Below are 26,903 nucleotides of genomic sequence, written 5' to 3'. Positions count from 1 at the left end.
AGATCAATGAAACCAACAGTTGGTTTTTTGAAAAAATAAACAAAATTGATAAGCCTCTAGCCAGGCTTCTCAAAAAGAAAAGGGAGATGACCCAAATAGATAAAGTCATGAATGAAAATGGAATTATTACAACCAATCCCTCAGAAATACAAGCAATTATCAGGGAATACTATGAAAAATTATATGCCAACAAACTGAACAACCTGGAAGAAATGGACAAATTCCTAAACACCCACACACTCCCAAAACTCAAACAGGAAGAAATAGAAAGCCTGAACAGACCCATAACCAGCGAAGAAATTGAATCAGTTATCAAAAATCTCCCAACAGAGTCCAGGACCAGATGGCTTCCAGGGGAATTCTACCAGACATTTAAAGCAGAGATAATACCTATCCTTCTCAAGCTGTTCCAAAAAATAGAAAGGGAAGGAAAACTTCCACACTCATTCTATGAAGCCAGCATTCCTTTGATTCCGAAACCAGAGACCCAGCAAAAAAGAGAACTACAGGCCAATATCCCTGATGAATATGGATGCAAAAATTCTCACCAACATACTAGCAAATCGAATTCAACAGCATATAAAAAGAATTATTCACCATGATCAAGTGGGATTCATTCCTGGACCGCAGGGCTGGTTCAACATTCGCAAATCAATCAATGTGATACATCACATTAATAAAAGAAAAGATAAGAACCATATGATCCTGTCAATCGATGCAGAAAAAGCATTTGACAAAATTCAGCATCCTTTCTTAATAAAAACCCTTGAGAAAGTCGGGATGAAGGAACATACTTAAACATCACAAAAGGCATTTATGAAAAGCCCACAGCTAATATCATCCTCAATGGGGAAAAACAGAGCTTTCTCCCTGAGATCAGGAACATGACAGGGATGTCCACTCTCACTGCTGTTGTTTAATATAGTGTTGGAAGTTCTAGCATCAGCAATCAGACAACAAAAGAAAATCAAAGGCATCAAAATTGGCAATGAAGTCAACTTTCACTTTTTGCAGATGACATATTATACATGGAAAACCCAATAACATCCACCAAAAGTCTGCTAGAACTGACACATGAATTCAGCAAAGTTGCAGGATACAAAATCAATGTACAGCAATCAGTTGCATTCTTATACACTAATAATGAAGCAACAGAAAGACAAAGAAACTGATCCCATTCACAATTTAAACCAAGAAGCATAAAATACCTAGGAATAAACCTAACCAAAGATGAAAAAGATATGTATGCTCAAAACTATAGAAAGCTTATGAAGGAAATTGAAGAAGATATAAAGAAATGGAAAAACATTCCGTGCTCGTGGATTGGAAGAATAAATATTGTTAAAATGTCAATACTACCCAACGCTATCTACACATTCAATGCAATCCCAATCAAAATTGCACCAGCATTCTTCTCGAAGCTAGAACAAGCAATTCTAAAATTTGTATGGAACCACAAAAGGCCCCGAATAGCCAAAGTAATTTTGAAGAAGAAGACCAAAGCAGGAGGTATCACAATCCCAGACTTTAGCGTCTACTACAAAGCTGTAATCATCAAGACAGCATGGTATTGGCACAAAAACAGGCACATAGACCAATGGACTAGAACAGAAACCCCAGAGCTAGACCCACAAAAATATGGCAACTAATCTTTGACAAAGCAGGAAAGAATATCCAGTGGAAAAAAGACAGTCTCTTTAACAAATGGTGCTGGGAGAACTGGACAGCAACATGCAGAAGGATGAAACTAGACCACTTACACCATTCACAAAAACAAACTCAAAATGGATAAAGGACCCGAATGTGAGACAGGAAACCATCAAAACCCTAGAGGAGAAAGCAGGAAAAAAACCTCTCTGATCTCAGCCGCAGCAATTTCTTACTTGACACATCCCCAAAGGCAAGGGAATTAAAAGCAAAAATGAACTGTTGGGACCTCATGAAGATAAAAAGCTTCTGCACTGCAAAGGAAACAAACAATCAACAAAACTAAAAGGCAACCAACGGAATGAGAAAAGATATTTGCAAATGACATATCAGACAAAGAGCTAGTATCCAAAATCTATAAAGAGCTCATCAAACTCCACACCTGAAAAACAAATAATCCAGTGAAGAAATGGGCAGAAAGCATGAATAGACACTTCTCTAAAGAAGACATCCGGATGGCCAACAGGCACATGAAAAGATGCTCAACGTCGCTTCTCATCAGGGAAATACAAATCAAAGCCACACTCAGATACCACCTCATGCCACTCAGAGTGGCTAAAATGAACAAATCAGGAGACTATAGATGCTGGAGAGGATGTGGAGAAACAGGAACCCTCTTGTACTGTTGGTGGGAATGCAAACTGGTGCACCTGCTCTGGCAAACAGTGTGGAGGTTCCTCAAAAAATTAAAAGTAGATCTACCCTATGACCCAGGAGTAGCACTGCTAGGAATTTACCCAAGGGATACAGGAGTGCTGATGCATAGGGGCACTTTTACCCCAATGTTTCTAGCAGCACTTTCAACAATAGCCAAATTATGGAAAGAGCCTAAATGTCCATCAACTGATGGATGAAGAAATTGTGGTTTACATACACAATGGAATACTACATGGCAATAAGAAAGAATGAAATATGGCCTTTTGTAGCAATGTGGATGGAACTGGAGTGTTATGCTAAGTGAAATAAGTCATACAGAGAAAGACAGATACCATATGTTTTACTCTCATGTGGATCCTGAGAAAGTTAACAGAAGACCATGGGGGAGGGGAAGGAAAAAAAAAGTTAGAGAGGGAGGGAGCCAAAACATAAGAGACTCTTAAACACTGAGAACAAACTGAGGGTTGATGGGGGGGTGGCAGGGGGGAGGGGGGTTGATGGGTATTGAGGAGGGCACCTTTTGGGATGAGCACTGGGTGTTGTATGGAAACCAATTTGGCAATAAATTTCATATTTAAAAAATAAAAATAAAAATTTTTTTTAAAAAAAGCAATCCTTACCAAATCTAACAAGTGCATGTCACTATTTCGTACATCTTTTCCTGGGCTAAGGAGAAGACCAAAACACCTGCCAAAAAAAGAGAAGAGACATAAATTTGGAAAAAAAATAACACAAACAAGATGCTTAAATTAGGTCACCTAAAATTCTTCTTGATGGATAAAGGACATATTAAAATTATTAATAAATTAACTACTGCCCAAATAATCCTTAATTCTTGAATTTACATAAACAAATTCTGCTTGGCTTTTATTATCACACAGTTGAAGTCAGCATATTAGCTGCAGATTTATGGGAGAGAAGTCAAAGTGAATGAAATATTCACTTCAATAACCAAAAGAATTCCCCAGAGAATAACATATTTTTCATATATATGGGAATATATATATATATATGTGTGTTTTTTGTTTTTTTTTTTTTTAAAGAAAGAGAGAGAGAGAGAGAGAGAGAGAGAGCGCGCGCGCGCGCGCGCAGGACAGAAAAGCGGAGGGAGATAGAGAATCTCGACCAGGCTCCACGTTCAGCACAGAGCCCAGCACTGGGCTCAATCCCATGACTCTGGGATCATGACCTGAGCTGAATTCAAGAGCTGGATGCTCAACCGACTGAGCCACCCAGGCACCCTGCAAATACATTTTTGAATATAGTATATGGTTACTCCACTAGACTGATAAAAACTAGAATTTATATTTAAGCTGAATTTACTAAAAATGTTTACCTTTCAATGGCAAGTTCTTTATTAGTTGTTTGTTGCACATAGATGACAATCTTTTTATCAGTTCCTTGGCGAAGTTTAAAGCATTGTCTGTCCTTCTCCTTAGGAACTGCACTGTAGGACAACATGTTTCATTAATTTTGCAAAGTATTTTCTTATGACATATACTAGAACAACTTCTCTTGAATCTAGGATTCTTTTCTGTGCCTGGTTTTCAAATCATAACAGAAATTTAAAACTCATCATCTGCCTCTTAATGTGAAAATATTACCATTACTGTATGTAATCCGCTAAACAATGTATTTAAGCTAGAAAAAACGCTCTTATGCTCCCTAAAATGTGTCTTTAGTTTTTTTAATTTTCTGTTGCTGTAAAAATTAAGTTAGATATTTGTAAAGCCCTTAGCATAGCATCTAGCACAGACACTCAAAAAAACATTAGTTTCTTTTCAGTTTAGTCAGGTTTTCTTTATAAATAATTATTGCCTTATTTGTTTAAATAAAGAAAAAATACCTAATCATGGAGTCTTTGAATTTCAAAACAAGGTGCCTTCAAAAAATAACAGAGATATAAGATATGGCCAAAAAGTAAGCTGTTGCCTAACACTTCCCTCAAGCAGTGATAACACTGTAAACATGTGCAGGCATTATAAAAACAATACTAATGATACAGTTAAACATTACTTTAAGAAAAAAGTTGAAAATATTCTTAAAATTAGAGTTTACCAAAATAATCTCCTACTCTCTCACACACCACCTGCTCTAGCTCCTTTGTTCTCAAAGGCAAACATCTGCCTATGGCAATCAGCCAACATGCAGCAAATATAAATTATGTCTTAGTGCTATACAACTCAAAAAAAAAATGGCAGCAGAACCATTAGAAGATATTAGAAAAGGCTACATGAGAGTTCTGAGTACCTACTCAAACTAAAAAGTGGCTCTGAAGAAATAAAATTAGTTTGAAGACCATCTGCACTTACACAGTAACTAACTCAAAAACACTGCATGAAACAGATTAGAAAATCAAAGAACCTTATCAAAGGAGTCTAGAAATGACAAACATCTGCAAAGAAAAACTCCATACCAAACTGTTAAAAGTATTTGTGGTTGACAGAAATTTCACCTATAAGGATATAGACAGGTTATCAATTTTCAACTGACAACAGATACACTAGTGTTTATGTTCTGTGCGTGCTGACACAGAAATACACATAATCCCACCTTTCAGCAGTATTTAAAAAGACAAAAGATATAAAGTTGCTTCCGGCGTCCTAAGGCTGAAGTGCAAGGAAAAACTATATTAACAGGAAGCAGAGTGGAGACTGTTAAGCAGTGGAAGTTCGTTTCATTACTGTCAGGGACTCTAGATTAAATTTCTTCCTTTTTTTCTTTTTTTTTTTTTAATGTTTATTTTTGAGACTGAGAGAGGAGAGAGGTGAGGGAGAGAAATAGCAGGGGAGGGGCAGAGAGAGAGGGAGTCACAGAATTCCAAGCAGGCTCCAGGCTCTGAGGTGTCAGCCTGATGTGGAGCTTAAACTTGTGAACCCCGAGATCATGACTTGAGCCGAAATGGGTGGCTTAACCAACCGTGCCACCCAGGCACCCCTGGATTGTATTTCTAGTATTGTCATTATATCACTGAATGGATCCACCCAAATAATTTCACATTTACTTCCTACTGTATAAATTACAATACTGAGGTCCAGGCTTAACTTCTCTGGGTTTCTTTACCCATAAAACAAGGAATATATTAAATACCCAGCATATCTAATAGGGTTAGGTGGTAGATTAAATGAGACAAAAAAGTGCTTTGAATGGTATAAGTGAAAATGCTCCATCTTCCCAAGGGCTAAATGGAAAGTAGATTTCTAATTTTAATTAACGTAAGAAGTATACTTTTTCAGGGACGAAAAGAAGAGCACTAATTCTTGCCACAGCACTTTATGTATATTTATGTTATAGTAAAACCACAATTTATGTTGTGCTATGGTTACTTATATATACTGTTATTTTTTGGATAGGTGCTAAATCATATGGGTGCACTATTATATTATGTTTTTAGTGAAATATAACTGACATACAACATTATGTTAACTTGAGGTGTACAACATAATGTTTCGATACTTAATATTATGAAATGCATCATACTTTAATCATGCTATTTTGGTTAACATTCAATTTCCACTTTTTAATTTTGTTATTATATATAGTGTTAAGAGGAGCAACCATCTTGATAATTCTCTCTGTATCTCAGTGATTATTTCTGTAGATAAATTCTGTAGATATTACAGAATCACTGGTTTAAAAAAAATTGCATTCAGCAAGTTCAATCTGATAAAGAACTTCTCAACAAGTTCATTATAATAAGGCTACACAACACTCTTTTCTACTATAAACTACAAATTCAATAAAATCACATTAACAAAAACAGAACAAAGCCCCAACAAATGTGAAGAGCAAAATGACCATCCAGAAATTTTCTATATAGCATTTCCATATAGTATTTCCTTGGTATGAGGGTGAATGGAACAGGGATGACTGATCTACCTTGAACATGCCTGAGTTCAGAAGGAAGAAAACTAGTCCTAACGGTTCTGAGAGAGCTTAGAAATTGTTTCTATTTGTAATTGAAATTTACAAACAGGATCTACATAAATATCTTTACTGAAGAAAAAAAAATGCAGTTTAAAGAAACTTTTGTTCCTTAAAATGGAAAATAACTATTACAAAGTTCGTAGATTATAATTTCCACTTCCTAGGGTAGGTATGCATTCGGTGGGAAGCAGCACATCCCAGTGTTGGTTGCTGTGAGAGCAGAAACACAGCTGATGGCAAGGCACACACCACAGCAAAGTCTCATACTTCAGTGAACAAATCAAAGGTGAAGCTGCACGGTACACTAAATTTGCCACCAGATGGCAGGATAGTTCCAAAAGTCTGCAGGGAGACCAAGCGTTATCCAAAACAAATGAACCAGCCATTGTGCTTTCTAATTTAAAAGCAAACTAGTAGAAAATCATTCATATTTTGATGTAATTCCATTTTACTCATTTTATGAGGTAGTCAAGGAGGAAAGAGACTTTAATATGCAGCAATCAATTATGATCCAGGAAGCACCCAATGTGTGATACGGGTTATGGAGGGAAAAGAAAAATCAATCACCTTGTGACCACAGTATTTTAAAGTTAGAAAGGACTTTAGAATCTAGCCACCTCATTTTATAGATAAGGTAACCACTGCCAGGAGATATAAAGAAACTTGGAAAAGGCCACAGTGTTAATAGTAACAATAATTAAACTAAAGTTTTTATTTCTGTCCCAGAGTTCTTTTCACTACCAAGAATTATCATTATACCTAAAACCCCAAGCCAGTTATTTCTGACCCTATCTGCAAGGTTAAGACTTCAGACACACATACCTCATTTCTTCTCTTCCAATGTATACAGATAAACTATAATAGTAAAACTTGATTTCAACAGCCTTAAGATCTTTAGATTATTAAAACAAAGTAACCAGCCAATAAGACCAAAAAACCCAGCAAAACAAAAGCAGCTACAAATCCAGCAGGCTTAGCTTCTGTCATATTTCACATCAGCAGTCTAAAAGAACATGGTAATAGGACATATTTTCCCACATGAAAGAATTTTTTTTAATAGCTTCAAAATTCTTCAAATATTGTCTCTGGAAAAGCAAAATTAAGAAAACAGTCCCATTTACAACTGCACCAAAAATAATAAAATACCTAGGAATAAACTTAACCAAAGAGGTGAAAGCCCTGTACTCTGAGGACAACACAAATAACTGGAAAGACATTCCACGCTCATGGACTGAGAGAACAAATGTTAACATGTCCATACTGTCCAGAGCAATCTACAGATTTAATTCAGTCTCTACCAAAATACCAACATTTTTTACAGAACTAGAAAAATTAGTCCTAAATTTTGTATGGCATCACAACAGACTCTGAATAGCCAGCACAGTCTTGAAAAATAAGAACAAGGGGAGCCTGCATGGATCAGTCGGTTAAGTATCTGCCTCTTGATTTCAGCTCAGGTCATGATCTCACAGTTCCTGAGATCTAGCCCTGCTCAATCTATTTGGGATCTGCTTGGGATTCTCTCTCTCTGTCCCGATCCCCGCTCACACGCGTGTGCTCTTGCTCTCTCAAAATTTACATTTGAAAAAAGAAAAAGAACAGAAGTGAAGGTATCATAATCCCAGATTTCAAGATACACTATAAAGCTGCAGTAAGCAAAACAGTGTGGTACTGGCACAAAAACAGACACATAGATCAATGGAACAGAATAGAGAGCCCAGAAATAAACCCACAATTATATGGTCAATTAATCTTTGACAAAGGAGGAATGAATATACAATGGGAAAAAGACAGTCTCTTCAACAAATCATGCTGGGAAGATTGGACAGCAACATGTGAAAGAATGAAACTGGACCACTTTCTTACACCATACACAAAAACAAACTCAAAATGGATTAAAGATCTAAATGTGAGACCTAAAACCATAAAAATCCTAGGTGACAGCACAGGCAGTAACTTCTCTGACACAGGGCCACAGCAATATTTTTCTAGATATGCCTCCTGAGGCAAGGGAAACAAAAGCAAAAATAAACTATTGGGACTACATCAAAATAAAAAGCTTCTGCACAGCAAAGGAAACAATCAACAAAACTAAAAGACAACCTCCTGAACTGGAGAAGATATTTGCAAAGACATATATCCAATAAAGGTTTAGTATCCAAAATATATAAAGAACTTATACAACTCAACACCCAAAAAGCAAATAATCCAATTTAAAAATGGGTAGAAGACATAAAAAGTAATGACATACAGGTGGCCAACAAACATATGATAAGATGCTCAACATAACTAATCATCGGGGAAATGCAAATCAAAACCACAATGAGATCATCTCACACATGTCAGAATGGCTAGTATCAAAAAAGACAAGAACTATCAAGTGCTGGCGAGGATATGGAGAAAAAGGAACCCTTGTGAATAGTTTGTAGGAATGCAAACTGGTACAGCCACTATGGAAAACCGTATGGAGGTTCTTCAAAAAATTAAAAATAGAATTACCAAATGATCCAGTAATTCCACTACTGGGTATTTACACGTAGAATATGAAAACATTAATTAAAAAAGATATAGGCACTCCTATGTTTACTGCAGCATTATTTACAACAGCCCAATTATGGATGCAGGCCAAGTGTCCATCAATAGATGAATGGACAAAGAAGATGTAGGGTGTGTATATGTATGTATACATATGTGCATATATGTGCGCGTGTTGTGTATACAATACATACACAACACACACACACACATTCATTCTATGGTATATTACTCAGCCAAAAAAAAAAAAAAAAAAAAGAAAGAATGAAAAGAAAGAAATCAGTCTTTCTCTCACTGACATATCTCACTTAAGCATTATACCCTCTAGATCCATCCATGTTGTTACAAATGGCAAGATCTCATTCTTTTTTATGGCTGAGTACTATTCTAACATATATATGTATAAATATACACATGTATACCACCTTATATGCATGCATGTATGTATACACCATTTTGTGTGTGTATATGTACATATATATACACCACCTCTTCTTTATCCATTCAACCTATTGATAGACACTTGGGCTGTTTCCAAAATTAGAGAAAGAAAAATACCATATGATTTCACTCCTATGTGGAATTTAAGAAACAAAACAAAGAAAAAAAAGTGACAAACGAAAAATCAGACTCAAACTATAGAGAGCAAAATGATGGTTACCAGTGGAGTGGTGGCTGGCAGTGGGATGGGGGAGCTGGGAATGGGTCAAATAGGTGAAGGGAATTAAGAGAACACCTATTGTGATGAGCACTGATGGAGTAATATACAGAATTTTTGAATCTCTATATTGTACACCTGAAACATAACACTGTATATTAATTATACTGGAATTAAAATCTAAAACATTTTTAATAGTAAAAAATCTTTCCTCTGCAAATCTATTTTTTTCTTTATCACTTACAAAATAAAAAACTCTACCTATAAAAGCAGTCATTTTATACTATGAAAGTTATATGACATTTGTGAACCACAAATGATGTAGCATTTTAATACACACTTTAAAAAAATAGAATAAAATACCCTACCTAAAATAACCTTTACCATCATCTTCTTTTATTTCTAAAGACACAGAGAATGTAAAGATGTCACTGTCAGGAGTTTGGGGTGCAGCAGCTGCTGAAAGTGGGGTCTGCTTGGCAGAACGGCGGAAGGCAGTAGCAAAACTGTAAAGTATCCGGCTGACCTACAACAGATGTGTTAGGCTGTTATCACAAGAAATAAAATACTTTTATTAAGGCTGAAGGTTACCTGCTTTGTGTATGTGTGGGGAGGGGGAGTAATACATCTTTCCCTCATTGATTTCTTTTGCTAAGTTATCATAACTTGTTAGGCCTAGAAAGCAAACAACATTAAAATGAGAAGGGGTTTTTAAAAAAGAAGTGATTGTGAACAAGAGAAATCCAACTGAAAAATAATTTCCTAAATTGTTAGAGATGATCTGAATATCTTTATTATAAAAAATAATCCTACAAAATTAGCTTTAAAAGAACAGTTTGTTAATGTGTGACTGCTGAAACCAAGATGCCCATTTAAGCCAATCAAGAAGCAGCCCTGGTCTCTGACACTCTCAGCAAGAAGACTATGGTTCCCCAAACTTCTAGTTTCTTTATATTTCAGCCCATCAGGCTGGAATAAATAAAACATTAGCACAGAATTTCATTTGGCTTTTAAGTGACCATAATAAACACTACAATAACTTCAACACAGTGAGGGTACAGGTGAAGTTTCATTTGCAGACAGTTCTCGTAAGGACTTACAGCTTCTTGTATTTCGCACCGGAAGACGTGTATTCTGAAGAGCTCTGCATTGTAATGACTTTCAGTGAAAGCGAAACAGTCACTCTCAGGAGTTCCATCATGCCCTCTGACACAGAACAGGATTTTGTAGATAGGGTAGTTTGCTATTTCAGTGTTTGTCTGAGGATCTAAGAGTCTGTTTGGTTAAAAAAAAGATATAAAGAGCTTAGAGGGATTATGGACTATTTTCACTGTTATCCATATTATGATTCAAGACTCCCCTTTCTATCAAGATCATATAAACCATTTTTGGTATGCTAATTATATTAATTTTTAGTCTTGATAAATAAGTCATATGTGGATTACTGAAGTTATTAATACATAATTCCACAGTACTAAAACCTATATAATCTTATACTTTTAGAGAGGCAATCAGAAAGACATAAACAATAAGTACATGTTTCTTATATAGTCTGTATGTAAATAAAGACTAGATCAATGGGTAAATTAGAGTACCAAAATGAATCATTAAAGCTGTGCTTTTCATTACCTCCTAAAAAATAACCTAATCTTCTTTCTTATTTAAAAAAATAGGGGTGCCTGGGTGGCTCAGTCGGTTAAGCAACCGACTTCAGCTCAGGTCATGATCTCACGTTCCATGAGTTCGAGTCCCACATCGGGCCTGCTTCTGATTCTGTATCTCACTCTCTCTCTGCCCCTCCCCTGCTCATGCTGTCTCTCAAAAATAAACAAACATGAGAAAAAATTAAAATAAAATAAAACAAAATAAAATAAAAAACAAAATAAAAAACTGGGGCGCCTGAGTGGCTCAGTCGGTTAAATGTTCGACTTTGGCTCAGGTCCTTGAGTTTGAGCTCCACGTCGGGCTCTGTGCTGACAGCTCAGAGCCTGGAGCCTGCTTTGGATTCTGTGTCTCCCTGTCTCTCGCTGCCCCTTCCCTGCTCACATTCTCTCTCTCTTTCAAAAATAAACATTAAAAATTTTTTTTTAAAGAATAAAAAACTGGGGTGCCTGGGTGGGTCAGTTGGTTAAGCATCCAACCTCGGCTTGGGTCATGATTTCATGGTTCAGGGGTTCAAGCCCCATATCAGGCTCTGTGCTGATAGCTCAGAGCCTAGAGCCTGGAGCCTGCTTTGGATTCTGTGTCTCCCTCTCTCTCTGTCCCTCCCCTGCTTATACTCTGTCTCCCTTTTTCTCAAAAATAAAATAAACATTAAAAAAAAAAAAGAATAAAAAACCTGCTGTGCTGGGGCACCTGCCTGGGTGGTTCAGTGGGTTAGGTGTCCACCTCTTGGTTTCAGCTCAGGTCATGATCTTGCGGTTTTGTCAGTGCGAGCCCTGTGTCAGGCTCTGCACTGACAGCATGGAGCCTGCTTGGGATTCTCTCTCTCTCCTTTTCTCTCTGCCCCTCCTCCACTCGTATCGCCTGTCTCTCTCAAAATAAATAAATAAACTTAACAAAAAAAAAAAAAACTGATGTGCTTTCTCATAATGAAACATGTTCTTCTGATTCATGGCAAATAAGAGAGACTGTACAAAACGTTAATATCTACAAAAAAGATAATTACTAGAATCAAAGGACATCATTACGAAAATCAAAGATGTGTCATTCACTCAAAAATGTATTGGTTCAATAATACTTCTGTGATACCTACAACATTCCAGGCTCTGCCCTGGACAATGAGGACATAAATATGAAAGGAATGAAAAGAAACGGCAATTTCAACACTGAATGGGCAAGGCCATGGATGGGGAAACCCCAGGGGTCCCTGTGTGTAATGCAAACACATAGGAAGGGAACCCAATTCACATTCAAAGGCACTGTGATAAGATAAAAACTTTGAAAACATAGGGCAAGAGAAATTGCTTTTGCATATTTATAGAATTAAAATATATCAGAACAAAGTATAACTTCAGTTGGGCATGACTACTGACTAAGAAGCATACAGAAATGAGAGCTGAACAAATTTTACTGAAAGTTTCACATTAGGGGTGCCTGGGTGGCTTAGTTGGTTAAGCGTCTGATTCTTGTTTTCAGCTCAGGTCACCATCTCACGGTTTGTGAGAGCCATGTTGGGCTCTGTGCCGACATTGTGGAACCTGCTTGGGATTCTCTCTCTCCCTCAAAATAAACAGACATTAAAAAAAAAAAGTTTCACATTAATAAATACCATTAAAATTAGGATTTGTGAGTCTAAGTGCAATGGTTCTTTAAAAACTCAAAAGAAGAATTATACATGCAGATAAATGAAATATTAAATATTAAGTAACCTACTATTATCCACATATAGGTACGATTCTACTACCATGAAAACCCAAAATGCTTCTGGGGGCACAGAAACAGATATTCTCATACAATGCTGATAAAAATACAAAACAGATCAATATTTCTAGATGGCTATTTGGCATTGTATCAAAAACAATGAAAATGGGGAAACCTTTTGACTCAGTAAGTCTACTTCTAGGAATTTATCCTAAGGAAATTTCAAACATACAAAAATTTAGCTCAAACATAACTATTTATAGGAGAATTATAGGTAAAGCACTTACGTACCCATTTAATAAAAGCTTAATATTAGCCATTATTAGTACTTTTCTCATTAAAAACAACAACAACAACACTAAAATGTCTAATATAAAAGATTGGTTCTTTTTTTTGTTTTTGTAAGACTATATTTTTTTAAGCAATCTCTACACCCAATGTAGGGCTCAAACTCACAGCCCGGAGATCATGAGTTCCACACTCCACCAACTAAGCCAGACAGGTGCTCCAGAGACTGGTGATTTCTAAATAATCCATCATATACCATCACAAATTTACTGATATGTAAAGAGATTCATAATATAAAACTAATTGAAGAAAGGGGTGCCTACGTGGCTCAACTGGTTAAGCATCCACCTTTGGCTCAGGTCATGATCTTGTGGTGAGTTGGAACCCTGCATCGGGTTCCGTGCTGACAGCTCAGAGCCTGGAGCCTGCTTCCGATTCTGTCTCTCCCTCTCTGCCCCTACCCAGCTCACGCTCTGTCTCTGTCTCTCAAAAATAAATAAATAAATTTTAAAAAATAAAAAAAAAATTTAAAAAAGTGTTGATTCTGATAATGTTAATATTATTGATTCTAATATGTTCAGTTAGATTCAATATTAAACTTCTTACTGAACTAATGTGTCAAGCTAGTATTTGTATGGTGGAACAGGGAAAATATAAATAAATTTATTAGGCATATTTTCAGGCCAACATATTTTAATTAATCCCCAAACATTTAAATTTTTAATGTACTACACATAATTGGCATGGGGAAATGTATATAAAAAAACTGTTCTAATGAGTGACTAATTTGCACAAGTATCACAATCCCTGGAAGACAAGATAACACAAGTGCCAGAAGAATGAAACATTACATGAATAAGAAGTTATGTATTTTGTTCATTATTATTTCTAAATCTATAGGTCAGAAATCTGATCCAATGGTACAAACATTTCAGGAAGCTGGTCTTACCTCACAGTTCCTTCAGATACATTCGGCACCGAAAGGGTTACATCTAGTGAAATCTGACACTGGCTTCTTAAGATGGACATCATCCTTAATGCTTCCACTTCACTCCTGGGAGCATTTACTGAGGCACAGCCTAAATAAGTTAGTTTGCTGAAAACTACACTGTCCTCATCAGCCACTGGTGTGAAAGGACTTGACCCTTCGGAATCTGAAAGAAATGTTAATAGAGGGTTACTTTCATTCTGATATTTTGTTGACATGAACACCAAGTAAAAATCTACAGGTTACATTTAGGTTCTACAATAAGGTACTAATGAGATAATATTTCATTGCCCCACAATAAATGCCCATTGAAGTCAGAAATTTCATATTAAAACTCTGTCACTGACACCAAAATTTTTAGGAATTGCTTTACTGTTAATCCCAAATTTAAAATGTGATCTGAGGTTAGATCTGATTTGTATTTCTGCCTCTTCTAATTTTTTTTGACTTTATAATTTGTATTTAAGTAAAAAAATAACATTTAATATTTTATCACTCTGAAAAATCCTATCTCTGTCTTTCTGATCTGCACTGCTTTATTTCTCTCATTCATCATCTTAGCCACTTTATTATGTTTTCTCAATGGCCCTGCTTTCCCTTTCCCAACAAAGCTCTACAGTTTTAACACTCTACTTTCCCAGTGAGCCTTTATAACTGCCCTATTCCTCCTCTGTGGTGCCTTTTGCCTCCCTTTTTCAACCTGGCAACTACTCCCAAAGAGCTTTTCAGGCCTGGAACAAGTATCTCTTCCCAAGCATTATTCTTCCACATCTCCAACACTGTACTCAAATTCTTTCTTTCTTGGAAAAATCTTGAAACATTCTGAAATAAGACGACCTCAATGTCATTTAACTACTGTTATCTCTTTGATATAAATGATACACATTTAAAGGGAAATCAGAATGGTACAGATACCTACCCCTCACACAACCCCTTAAATCTAAAATCTGAAGATTCTAGAAAACACATAATGTTTTTTGCCTGCTCTGAATCAAACCTAGTATAGGGTGGACACTCACATAATAAAAACATTAACCTTCAGTAAAGCAAGCAATGCAGCAATCCTAACCTCCTTGTCCAGGTCTCACTGGCAAGCTCATCTCTGGTTTTTGGAGGCCTACTAATGGCACAGGGTTAATGGTGGATGAAGCTGAGAGTTGGTTAGAAAGAGGTCCATCTCCTTCACCATCCAGTTGTGACCTTTCCACAAGTTCTTTGTCCCCTGGCTGGTCGTCCATTGGAGGATCCATCAGAACATCTGCTAGCTCTTTTTGCAGCTGCTGTTCACTTCCATTCCCTATAATCTAAGGGTCACAAATACATGCAATCATCAAAGTGTGAAAGACAGGCCAGTACTAATTCAAATGGGTCCACATTCTAGAGATCGTCAGCATTTCTTTTGATACAAAGATATCTTCTGAATGTTTTTTAAAAACAGAATAAATCAAGATCTGCAGTAAGAGCTGCAGCTGCTCCCTTAATACATACAGTTTTTCATGAAAAAGTGTATAGTGAATTTGAGAGTAATGCCCGGAAATGTATGTGATAGTCTGTCAATGTTATTAGAAATGGATAAAGGGGCATTAAGGAAGACACTTGTTGGGTGAATCACTGGATTCTACTTCTGAAATCATTATTGCACTATATGCTAACTAACTTGGATGTAAATTTTAAAAAATTTTAAATAAAATTATGGCGATAAAACGGAAGTTTTCTACAGTGTCCTCAACTAGCAATGAAAATATTCATAATTTTATTTCTCTGCTGAGAAATAACGCTGCTAATGGGATTATCTTTAGGGGCTTCACTCATCCTTAAGAAAAAGGGAAAATGTGTTCGCTTGCAAAGTTATCATAGAAACAGACTTAGTAGGTAATAAATTTTCACATGTATTTTACCATTCCTACTATAAATAAGTCTAAGGAAGGCTTCTCTGATATTAACAGTTTCTTAAAGTTCTGAGACACCTGAATAAAGCTTGTACATATAAAATGGCCCTGAGCAACAGAAGCACTCCATTTCAGTAATGTCAAGTATTTATTTGTCTAGAGTCATGATGGTTTATTATTAGTTGCTCAACAAGGAAGTAATGCTTTCCAATGCTAAGGAAAACCACAAGTGACAAAACCCAGCAATGTCACTAAATGCTTATTCAAGAAACACTAAAAAAAATTTTAACAAAGGAATTAATTTAGGAAAAGTCATAATCAAAAAAGGGGGCTGATTTAGGAGGGTTTCTGAAGACTAAACCTGACAAAAAGTTAAAATGGGTGGGGCTAGGAGATTGTTACAGAGAATGAGGTCTTCTCAGTAAAATCAACACAGAAGTTAGGAAGAAAATGTCAATAATAACAGACACCTCTGGACTACCAAAGAACCCTGTTCAAACATAGTTTTATAACCCTATAAGCTTCAAGTTCCTTTGGCTATAAATTATAATTGAGAAACAAACAGTTTTAAATCTTTTTTTGCTGACATTTCCCAAGGAAATTTAACATGTCAGCTACTCTTGCCTTAGAAATAAAGGCCAGACAAGTGTTCAGCCTCTTGGCTTCGGTTACAATGTTTATTTCCGTGAATTTCATTTTATGTTAACAGTCACTGCTAATGGAACTAAAAAGCAGGTCAAGTAATTGTAATTCTTTGTTCTGCCTGATCTTACACATCCAAGTGCAATCAAATTTCTTTTTTCAGAAGTTCTACTTTCACAAGTTTTTAAACCATCTGAAAAACAAACCACAGCTTAGTTCCAATTAGCCTCTTATTCTTTCAGAACTGGAGAAGAATTACTATATCACCTGCAGTAAATAAAAGATGGTCTATTTGATAGTCTGTTTTCCAAGGGGAGAGAAAGAACATACATAAGTAGTAGTTACAGCTTCCTAAACACAGATGGAGAAAAGATATTCAATTCTATGTTTAGGTAATTAGTAATTATAACTGGGGAAGCCATCACTAAAAGAGCAAACTAAATCAAAGAGAAGACATTTTACATATTATGAAGTACTATTTTGTTCTTTGGTATACAGGGTAATTAAACTCAAGTTTTCTGCTGGATAGACTGCGTACATTTTCATATTATTTGACAATAACAAAAATATACCTAACCCTGAGAGAAAACATGTTTATATGTTTGTATTTTGTGTTTACACATGTTCATCTTGCATTCTTCTCTCATTTATAAAATCTATAAACATAAGAACTGTGTTCCATTTCCTTAACTCTTCCTTAAGGACTAGGAAAAAGAAATGTTCACATGCAAACATGTGATTTTTAAAAGCTGCTTAAAAATAGCAATGCAACATATGCTTTGGATAATTAGGTCCAAGACAGTACTCAACAATTTTGTTAGATCATTTGTGAACCTTCAATTGAATTTCAGAATTACTGTCTGTGACATTACAATACACATACTTAAACCAATTAAGCTTTTTGTTTTTTTATTAAAAGAATTTTTTTTTATTAAGTAATCTCTATGCCCAACATGGGGCTTGATCTAATGACCCTGATATCAAGAGCAGTACGCTCCACTGACTGAGCCAGCCAGGTACCCTGTTGTTTTCTTTCTAAAGACAGTCTTCCCTGGGCTTATCTGGGAAATAATTCACAATGACTTTCAAGGCTCTCAAACTCTGACATGCATCAGAATCACGTGGAGAATTTTTATGACGCAAAGTGTTGGGCCCCAAATGAATTCCAATTCAGTAATTCTGAGTGGACCTGATAATGTGTATTTTTTAAAAATTTCCAGGAGATAGTGATACTGCTAGTCTGGGGACCACAGTCTTAAGAATCAACCTTAGGTTAATGGTTCTTAACCATGACTCTATAGTATAATTACTAATATTACCAGGAGGCATTTTAAAATTCAAATATTTGCTCCTTCCTCCCTCCCCTCACCTCCCACCTTAGTAGAGCCTGGCTGGGCATATGCATTTTGAAGAACCTCCACAGGTTATTTACAAAACAGGTGGCAGGCCAGATTAGGCCATCAGACTATAGTTTGTTGACCTCTGGTATTGATGAATAGCTTAAATAAACCAACAACCGCTTATTGCTAGACTTCTTGTTATTAACACAAAATAAACCCACCATAAGCAGGGTTTTTCTGTTCCTTGCTGCCAAGAGCATTCTTAACAGATAACACAATCATCTCTAAAACAGATGTAGCTTCAGGTAAAGTAATCAACACACTGCAATATTAGTAAAGGGCAGACATACAGATCAGTGGAACAAAACAGAATCCAGAAATAGACTGACATATATATGACCAATTGGTTTCAACAAAGATGGCAAGGTAATTCAATGGAGAAAGGTAATAAATGGTGTTAGAACAATTAGCCTGACATCCATACCTATGTAAAGACATGAATCTTAGCTAATACTTCACATCATATACAAAAATTAATGCAAAATGGGTCACAATCTAAATGCAAACCCTGAAACTATATAACCTACAGAAGAAAAACAAAGGAGAAAATCTATGAAAATCCTGAGACACAAAGATTTCTTACAATACAAAAAGTAGCATAAAAAAATGATAAAACACGCTTTATCAAAACTAGAAACTTCTACTCAAAAGACACTACTAAGAGAATGAAAACACAAGCCACAGACTTGGAGAATATACTTGCAAATCATGTTTCTGATGAAGGATTTATACCCAGAATACATCTACCCAGAATATCTCATAACTCATTAAGGAAACAAGCAACCCAATTTAAAAAATGGGCATTTTCACCAAAAAAAGTATGAAGGTGGCAAACAAGCACGTGAAAGAAACTCAATTCATTAGCCAGTAGAGAAACTGAAACCACAATAGGATGCCTCCATACACCTAATAAGATTGGCTAAAATTAAAAACAAGAAAATACTGAGAATACCAAGAATTCACAAAGATGCGTGACAACTGAAAACCTTGGGTATTTACCCAAGAAAAATTAACACCTGTGCCTCTTTGTGCATGTTTATAGCAGTATTGATAATCACCAAAAACTGACTATAAATGTTTATCAACTGCTTAGTGCATAAACTGCCATATAGCTATATAATGGCATACTACTCAGCAGTAAAAAGGAATGAATTATTAATACACACAATAACATGGATTATTCCAAGTAAAAGACGCCAGACACAAAAAACTCCATCATACCGTAAGGTTCCATTTATATGGAATTCCGGAAAAGGCAAACTATAGCGATGGAAATCAGATCATTGGTTGTCAGGGGCTAGGAAGGAGATGAGAGGATTCACTAAAAAAAAAGTACAAAGGAACTTTCTGGAATAGTAAAAATATTCTGTATCTTAATTGTGGTGGTTGTCATGTAAGAGTTTATATTCACTACAGCTTATAGAACTATACACCTAAAAGGGCTGCATATTACTGTGTGTAAACTTTAACTCAATAAACTTAAAATAGAAAAGGGATATTGATAGTGGGGAAGGCTATGCATTTGTGGGAGCAGGGATTATAGAAGTAATCTCTGTACTTTGTTTTGCTGTGAACCTAAAACTGCGCTAAAAAATAAAGTCTGTTTTTTAAAAATTAGAAAAAAAAAAAGTGGTTTCTACAAAAAAAGAACAAAAGTATTTACTTTTTTCTATTGCATCCCAAAAGATATTCATCCAGGGTTCTGTTTTTGGCAATAACCTTATTTTACAGGCTCTCCTGTGGCCACCTCATCTATGGCCAATGATATACAAACAATCCCTAATATATACCTACAACCCCTTCCTTAGCTCCCTACTGGAGAGAATTCTTCAGGTAGATATTCCAGACTTAGTGTGTCAAACTTAACTCACTGTCCGATCCTCCTTCTGTATTCTTTTTATTTTTTAAAGTAAGCTCTACGCCATTGTGGGGCTCAAACTCACGACCCCAACATCAAGAGTCACATGCTCTACAGACTGAGCCAGCAAGGCGCCACCCTTGCTTTGTTGTTGCTTTGTTGTTTTAAATCAGTGAATTGTAATACTATCCACTTAGTGAGCCTATGAAGAGCACAATCACCCGTCACTCCTCTCATTCCCACAATACTCACAAAGCTTACTGATCCTTGCTCACTTGTGCATTTTTTCCACCCTCTATGTAGGTAATACCACAGGACAGCTTCTTTCATTTTACATAAGTCTACTGGAAAGGTAAGAGTTTCCCTGCCTTCTTTCTTTCTCCCCTCTGATCTGTCATATGGCCATTCAAGTTACAATTGCAAACCTTAGTTCTGATCAAACCCTTCCATGTTTCCTCAATTTCCATAAGATAAAGCCCAAATTTGTAACTATATTCTATGAATTTTTCACAACTCTGCCCAATTTATGCTTTCATCTCTTACCAGACACGTCAAATTACTCAACTTCCCTAAGACATACCATAAACTTTCAAGCATCAAGACTCTATAGACTGTTCCCTTTCCTAGAAAGTCCTCTTCTCCTTCTCCTTTCTGTTAAGAACAAGCTTAAATTCTGTTACCTCCTCTGGGAAATCTTAACCCCACTATATGGGGTTTAATTAGTCCCTCCTTAGGGAGTGCTACCATATGAGCATACATGTTTTATAGAACCAGACCTTGAACCAGTCTGGATTAGGTGGCAGGGATTGCTTCTTAAGGCATCTTTACATTATTCCCAAAGCTTTGGATAGATTCACTGCACAGTGTACCTGCAATATAGGTTTACTGAATTGAGTTTTATAAATGTAAAGAATAGAAGCCAAAGTAGTATTATTTTACCAATTTTGATACTGGATACTCTACAGATTTTGAGTTATAAAAAATGAAATCTGAATGCTTTATTTTAGCTTTGTTTACTTAAATACAACAAAAACAAAGCATCATTTTCTATTATTCTGAGAATCATTAAAGGTTTAACATTTACTAAGAATACTGGGCAAGACCAATTAGCATGCTACAAAACAATTTTATTTTGAAGCCCAACAAAGACTTCTAACTTAACAGAAATATAAAAATAAAAAAAGCAAAGCAGGTATGTATGGATAAATCAATGGTCATATTCAGATTTATGTTCATCTCTGTGTAAACTAGATTAAGAGGAGGAGGGGAGAATACTTTAAGAAACAGTCCTGAATTGAGGGAAAAAAAACCCAATAAATATAAAGTAGCCAATTTAGCAGCTACTGTAAACGCAGACATAAATGTTTGTAAGGACAGAGACTGCATGGCAAGTGATTTATTCATAATTCTGCTTATAAAGCAGGGTGGTAGTAAAAACAGTGGGCACAAGAGCTGGCTTATGGCACAACTCCAGGGGTCACCATTCACATACAGACCATGTGAACAGCAGCCTGTACTTAAATCCTGGGCTCCACGGTAAGAGCTGAATTTGGGACATGGCTCTGATACTAACTGTTGGCTGTGGGCAAATTACCCTCTGGGAGCCACAACTGCCTCATCTCTAAAATGAAAGTGTTAATATCTATCTCATAGGACTGTCATGTCATGAGGATTCAATGATACAATAATAATATGCTTACTGGGCATTTATTATTTATAATTAAGGCATTATATATGATTTTTACAGGGATTATCTCATTTCTACATCACAGTACCTGTCAATTAGTAAGCATACAATTAGTATCACTTTCAGCTTTTATTTTTAAAGATTTTATTTTTTTAAAGTTTATTTATTTTCAGAGACAGCATGAGCAGGAAGGGGCAGAGAAAGAGAGACAGAGAGTCCCAAGCAGATTCTGCGCTGTCAGCATAGAGCCCAATGTGGGGCTCAATCTCAGGAACCATGAGATCATGACCTGGGCCAAAATCAAGAACCGGACACTTAACCAACTGAGCCACCCAGGCACCTCTTAAATATTTTATTTTTAAGTAATTTCTACACCCAACGTAGGGCTTGAACTCACAACCCTGAGATCAAGAGTCACATGCTCCACCAAATGAGCCAGCAGGCAACCCCCACTTTCAGCTATTTCTAAATAAATTCTGACCCACCTTCTGGAGAGGAGGTTTGAAAAACCAAGTAACAACAACAACAACAAGAAAAAAAAAAAGCAGTTCTTCCACTTTCCATTATCCAGAGAAAACTAAGAACACACCTACTATTTATGTGTAAGACCCATTACTGAAGTAACACTTGTCCTTTCTAAATGTATCAAATAAAAGTAATAATTTATAGGGTAGAATTGGCTACAGGTCTATTTCCTTAAGAGCAAAACTGCATTTATAGAAGCAAAGGACAAACGTTTCAAAGGCAAAAGCCAGAGTCATTTCCTGGTGTTAATGTTCTACTTCTAACTTTATAGCCCGTTTCCGTTCTCTGCAACAATACCAACTAGGCACCACTTGATTTGACAGTTATCCAAAGCTACGTTAGGCAGTTTGGGATCTTTTTCCAGTAGAGATTTTGTCTTAGGAAATGCATGCTTATGAAATGACAGTGTGCACTTGAGATATCCACAGATGTTGAGAAAATTAAAGACAAATTCCTGATGATCTACAGTTCCCACTACTTGTGTCAGACTGCAATGAAAATAGAAGTGAAAATGGTTCAGACTGAGTAATTTTACTCAGCTTCAGTGTAAAAGCTAAGGCATCTTGAAACAAGTACATAAATCTTAGTTTTACCAGAAAGCAAGGCACAAAAGAACCAGAAGTCCCATTTGGATACTGGAAAGTATTGTTAATGACTTCAAACCCACTCACATACTCATTCTGCGATCTTTGATAAATCACTGAATTTCCTTGTGTCATTTATAAATTGCAGCTGTTCTGGCTATCCATCTTTTTATCTTACTGCATGAAGGAAGGACCAGAGAAACAACCTAAAATTATCATTAGGAATTACTAACATTAACTTAAAAAGGGAAAGAGAAGGAACAGCACCTTGTAAATTCATCCTGAAAAGTTAAGAAAGACCCAAAATATTTATGATTGTGTTGATAAATAATAGGATTATGACTGGGTTTTATTTACGTCTCATACTGTCTGAATTTTATGTATAAAGCAGACATTATTTTTATAATTAGAGAAAACAAATAACAGAAAGTCCATTTGGGAGAAAAAAGGAAAGCAAGCACGTTCAATTCTACTGTATGCAGTGATCATAACCCTAGGCCTTTTTCAAGCCTGTTGATTTTTCTACATTTCACAGACTCACTTCTTTGAGTAATTCTTAATCATTCTTTAAGGTTTTGCTAAATTGTTACCTACTCTATGAAACCTTTCTTCGCTTTAATAGGCAATAATTATGTTCTCATATAAATCTGCTCTTATCTATATTCTGGTACTTGATGAATTTTATAATGACATAGTTCCTTATGTGTCTCCCCACCATCATCCTGATCCCCTTAATTAAACTGTGTGTTCATGGTTCAGTTACTCTGTTTGCTGAATAAAAGACCTACATTAGAGGACAAGATCACCTGATACTAAAGCAAGTAATATCAGATACAAAGTCAGAAAATTAGTTTAGGCAATGCTAAGTGAGAAGGGGTGACTTCTTTATCAGCTATTTCAATACAGGTTGGCAACTTCTTTCCAACTAAAATAATGTTTGGTGGATTTTTCAAGAAGAAAAAGATTAAAAAATTCTCTAACTGAACTTTTCACCGAAGAAGTATTGGCTCATCAATGTACTCCCAACCAAGATTTATAGAGTATCTTTGATTAAGAGCTAAGGGTATAATATTCCTACACAAGAGGAGTCAGGTAGAGAAAATACAACATGTTCTGAATTTATGAAAGTTTTCCGATTTTGATGTGAATTGTCAAAACACTTTATGAAGATAAATACCTGTGTTTTTTATAACTACATCATCATATAAAGCTCTTCTTTAAAGGGCTTAACTAAAGCATTACCTTCTCCAAGAAGCTTTCCCAGACTCCTCCCCCAAGCTGAGACAAGTTTCCATCCTTTGTTCTATAGCACCCTTTGTTAATCTCTACCGTAGCATTTATCTAACTGCATTAATGTTGAAAATTAAAAATATAGCCACAGTATCTCTACAGCTCCTCCATCAAGAGATATAGTCTATTTCCTGGATTGGCCCTGTGACTTGCTGTGATCGATACAATGTGGCAGAAGTGACACCATGTAATTTGTAAGCCTTAACCTTAAAAGATACCTTATAGCTTCCACATCTGTCCTAGGACCACCATGCTGCCGTGACGAAGTCTGAGATGAAAGACTACAGGAAAAGACTCAGCCATCCCAATTAAGCTCAGTCTTCAGCCAATGTATCAATTGAATGAAGTTATATGAACCAAAACAAGACCACCAAAACAACCCACTCAATGCATAAAATCATTAAAAATTAATAAACTGTTTTAAGCCACTCAGTTCTGAGATCTGAGGTAGTTTGTTACAAAGCAAAGACTACTACAATCCACTGCAACAAGAATCTGAACTGTCATCTACCCTAAGCTTTAGCATCTGCTTATATATATCTACCCTAAGCTTTAGCATCTGCTTATATATATAAGCAGGAACCATGTCCAATTGATCTCTATTCTCATTCACCCTTTAAAGAGCTTCTCTTTGTGATATTCTGCAGTTTCACTGTCATCCTTTTTTTTTTTTAAGTTTATTTTTTCACTTTGAGAGAAAGTGGAGGAGGACCAAAGAGAGGGAGAGACAGAATCCCAAGCAGGCTCTGTGCTGTCAGTGCAAAGCCTGTTGTGGACCTCAAACCCACAAAACACTAGGTCATGACCTGAGCTGAGATCAAGAGTTGGAGGGTTGCTTCACAGACTGAGCCACCCAGGTGCCCCCACTGTCATCCTGATTGGGACTCACTCTGTTTCTTGAAGCTGATCTGTATCTTTTATCACTTGTGGAAAATATTCAGCTATTATCTCAAGTTATTTCCTTTTCTCCCACTCTATTCTATTTTCTGAGTAATTTCCTCAGGTTGATTTTGCAGGTACTTGATTTTCTCTTCAACCATGTCTAATCTACTATTTAACACATCAGTTGTACCTTTACTTGCTCTGATTTTCATGAAGTTTGCTTGGTCTTTTATTAAATTTTTAAATAATTTTGTTCTATCCTAATATTTTCAAATTTTTCTTTAAATTTTCAATCATTTAAATCATATCTATCTTAAAGTTACAGCTAATAATTCAAATGCGCAAGTGTTGGTGAGATTTGATCCTGCTGGGGTTTGCCTACTCTGGGTCTTTGTAAATTTTGGAATGTTTGATATTCTGTATCAAAGTTATCTGTAGAAATACCATGCAGACTAGGTGGCAAGCATGTCCCTCCAGAATAGTTCTGCAATTGATTCTGTCAGGAACCCTGAGAGTATTACCAACCCAGGAACATGCAGGTAGTATAAATTCAAATCTCAAATACCTGAAGGCAAGCCCACTGGAACAAGTTATCAACAAGACTCCCCTCTAAACCTGTGCCCAACCTAAAATATATAAGCTTCCTTATTTTCTTCCTATGACTATAAACAAGTTATTTTTTCCAAATCTATCCTTTCAGTTAGCCTGAAGGTGTTATATAAGGAAATCTCAGTTCCAACACCCCTCTCTGTAAAACCCAAAGCTTTATCTCTTCTCCAATTTAGTCAAAACCCAAGCCCACTGATCATAAAGCAGCAAATTCCCCCAGTACGGACCCAGTGGCAGCATATATGTATAGTTCTGGCTTTCAGTGTCCCTCTTTGCTATTATTCTTTCAAGATTACTTTCTTGTGAATATAGCTATGAAAGGTATTTGTTATATTTCATCCAGCTCTCCTAAATATTTCGTACTAGGACATTTTTAGGTTTTCTAGGTCATCATAGTTCCAAAAATGGGGAGTTCTCAACTTCGGTGCCTAAAAACAGCATTTGGTGGATTACTAGCTATCAACTGAATAATTCAACAAAACACTCAATTAGGACTTTTGGGGTGGATGAATGACAGACTTTTAAATGTATTTTTCTGGAGTGTTATATGAAGGTGATGAATCACTAAATTCTACTCCTGAAAACAAAATTATACTATATGTTAACTACCTAGAATTTAAATAAAAATTTGGGGAAAAAATGTATTTTCTAAATCCAATGCAATTTTACAATCTAGTAGTGGCTGAGACAACGGTTTTAAAAAGAGTCATCCGCATCACTGAGCAACACGTTTGCAGTAATCCTATTATACTTGACTTTGATGAAAATATCAAAGATTCAACAATAATTCTATTACTTCTCCACTTACCATTTCTACATACAGTAAACCAATATACTGTCCAGATGTACTGAAAATACATGGAAATACATACAGGAAACATTTTTAATTTGTAGAACATATTGCTCAATTTCCTGGTCTAAAAAACAGAACATTTCTTTTCAGTAAACAAGATATGAGAGAGCACAAAAAAAGTTCTCTGCAGGAGCCCTGAGGGTCTTTCCCATTTACCATAAATGATTCATCAAATTAGAAACAGGAAGAGTAAGTCAAACAGTATTTCAAAAATTAACAAGACAATTTTAAGTCTTCTCCAAAAAGAGAGAAGACTCATCTATTTGCATGTGTACTCATTTATGCTGTCTTCCTTCATATTACAGAAATTGCTCCTAGGTTAACCCCTCCACTTACACACAGGAAATCTCTCTTCCCAACCTAACCAAAGACTTAGCAATTCTCTGGTACCAGTAATGTCCCCTTCTTTACTGAATAACTCTTATCAGTACACACATATCAGGAAATCTCTCACTGGAATCCCTATTACTCTTCAGTTACCACTCCATTTTTCTGTTTTTGTTTTTTTAGCAAAACTCCTTAAAACAGTTGTCTATACTATCACCATTTCTTCCTCAGCTA

The 26,903-nt window shown here is 36.0% G+C and overlaps 1 protein-coding gene across 2 annotated transcripts in view; it reads right to left on the bottom strand.

Moving 5' to 3' along the window:
* Positions 1-26,903, bottom strand: part of RABGAP1 (RAB GTPase activating protein 1) — a 166,914-nt gene that overhangs the window by 112,965 nt on the left and 27,046 nt on the right. For both annotated transcript variants that reach the window (XR_006195809.1, XM_042912623.1), the window contains 6 exons: positions 15,193-15,427; positions 14,085-14,289; positions 10,585-10,759; positions 9,853-10,010; positions 3,701-3,811; positions 2,985-3,051 (listed from right to left, as the gene is read on the bottom strand). Coding sequence is in view for 1 of the 2 variants with exons in the window: in XM_042912623.1 (XP_042768557.1) it covers positions 2,985-3,051; positions 3,701-3,811; positions 9,853-10,010; positions 10,585-10,759; positions 14,085-14,289; positions 15,193-15,427 (951 nt within the window). In the remaining variant the exon portion in view is untranslated. The remainder of the gene's footprint in view (positions 1-2,984; positions 3,052-3,700; positions 3,812-9,852; positions 10,011-10,584; positions 10,760-14,084; positions 14,290-15,192; positions 15,428-26,903) is intronic.

Source organism: Panthera leo, chromosome D4 (genome assembly GCF_018350215.1).
Source record: "Panthera leo isolate Ple1 chromosome D4, P.leo_Ple1_pat1.1, whole genome shotgun sequence".
NCBI classification, from domain to species: Eukaryota; Metazoa; Chordata; class Mammalia; order Carnivora; family Felidae; genus Panthera; species Panthera leo.
Note: the sequence above shows the minus strand (reverse complement) of the source record. Positions and strands in the feature narration are given on the sequence as shown.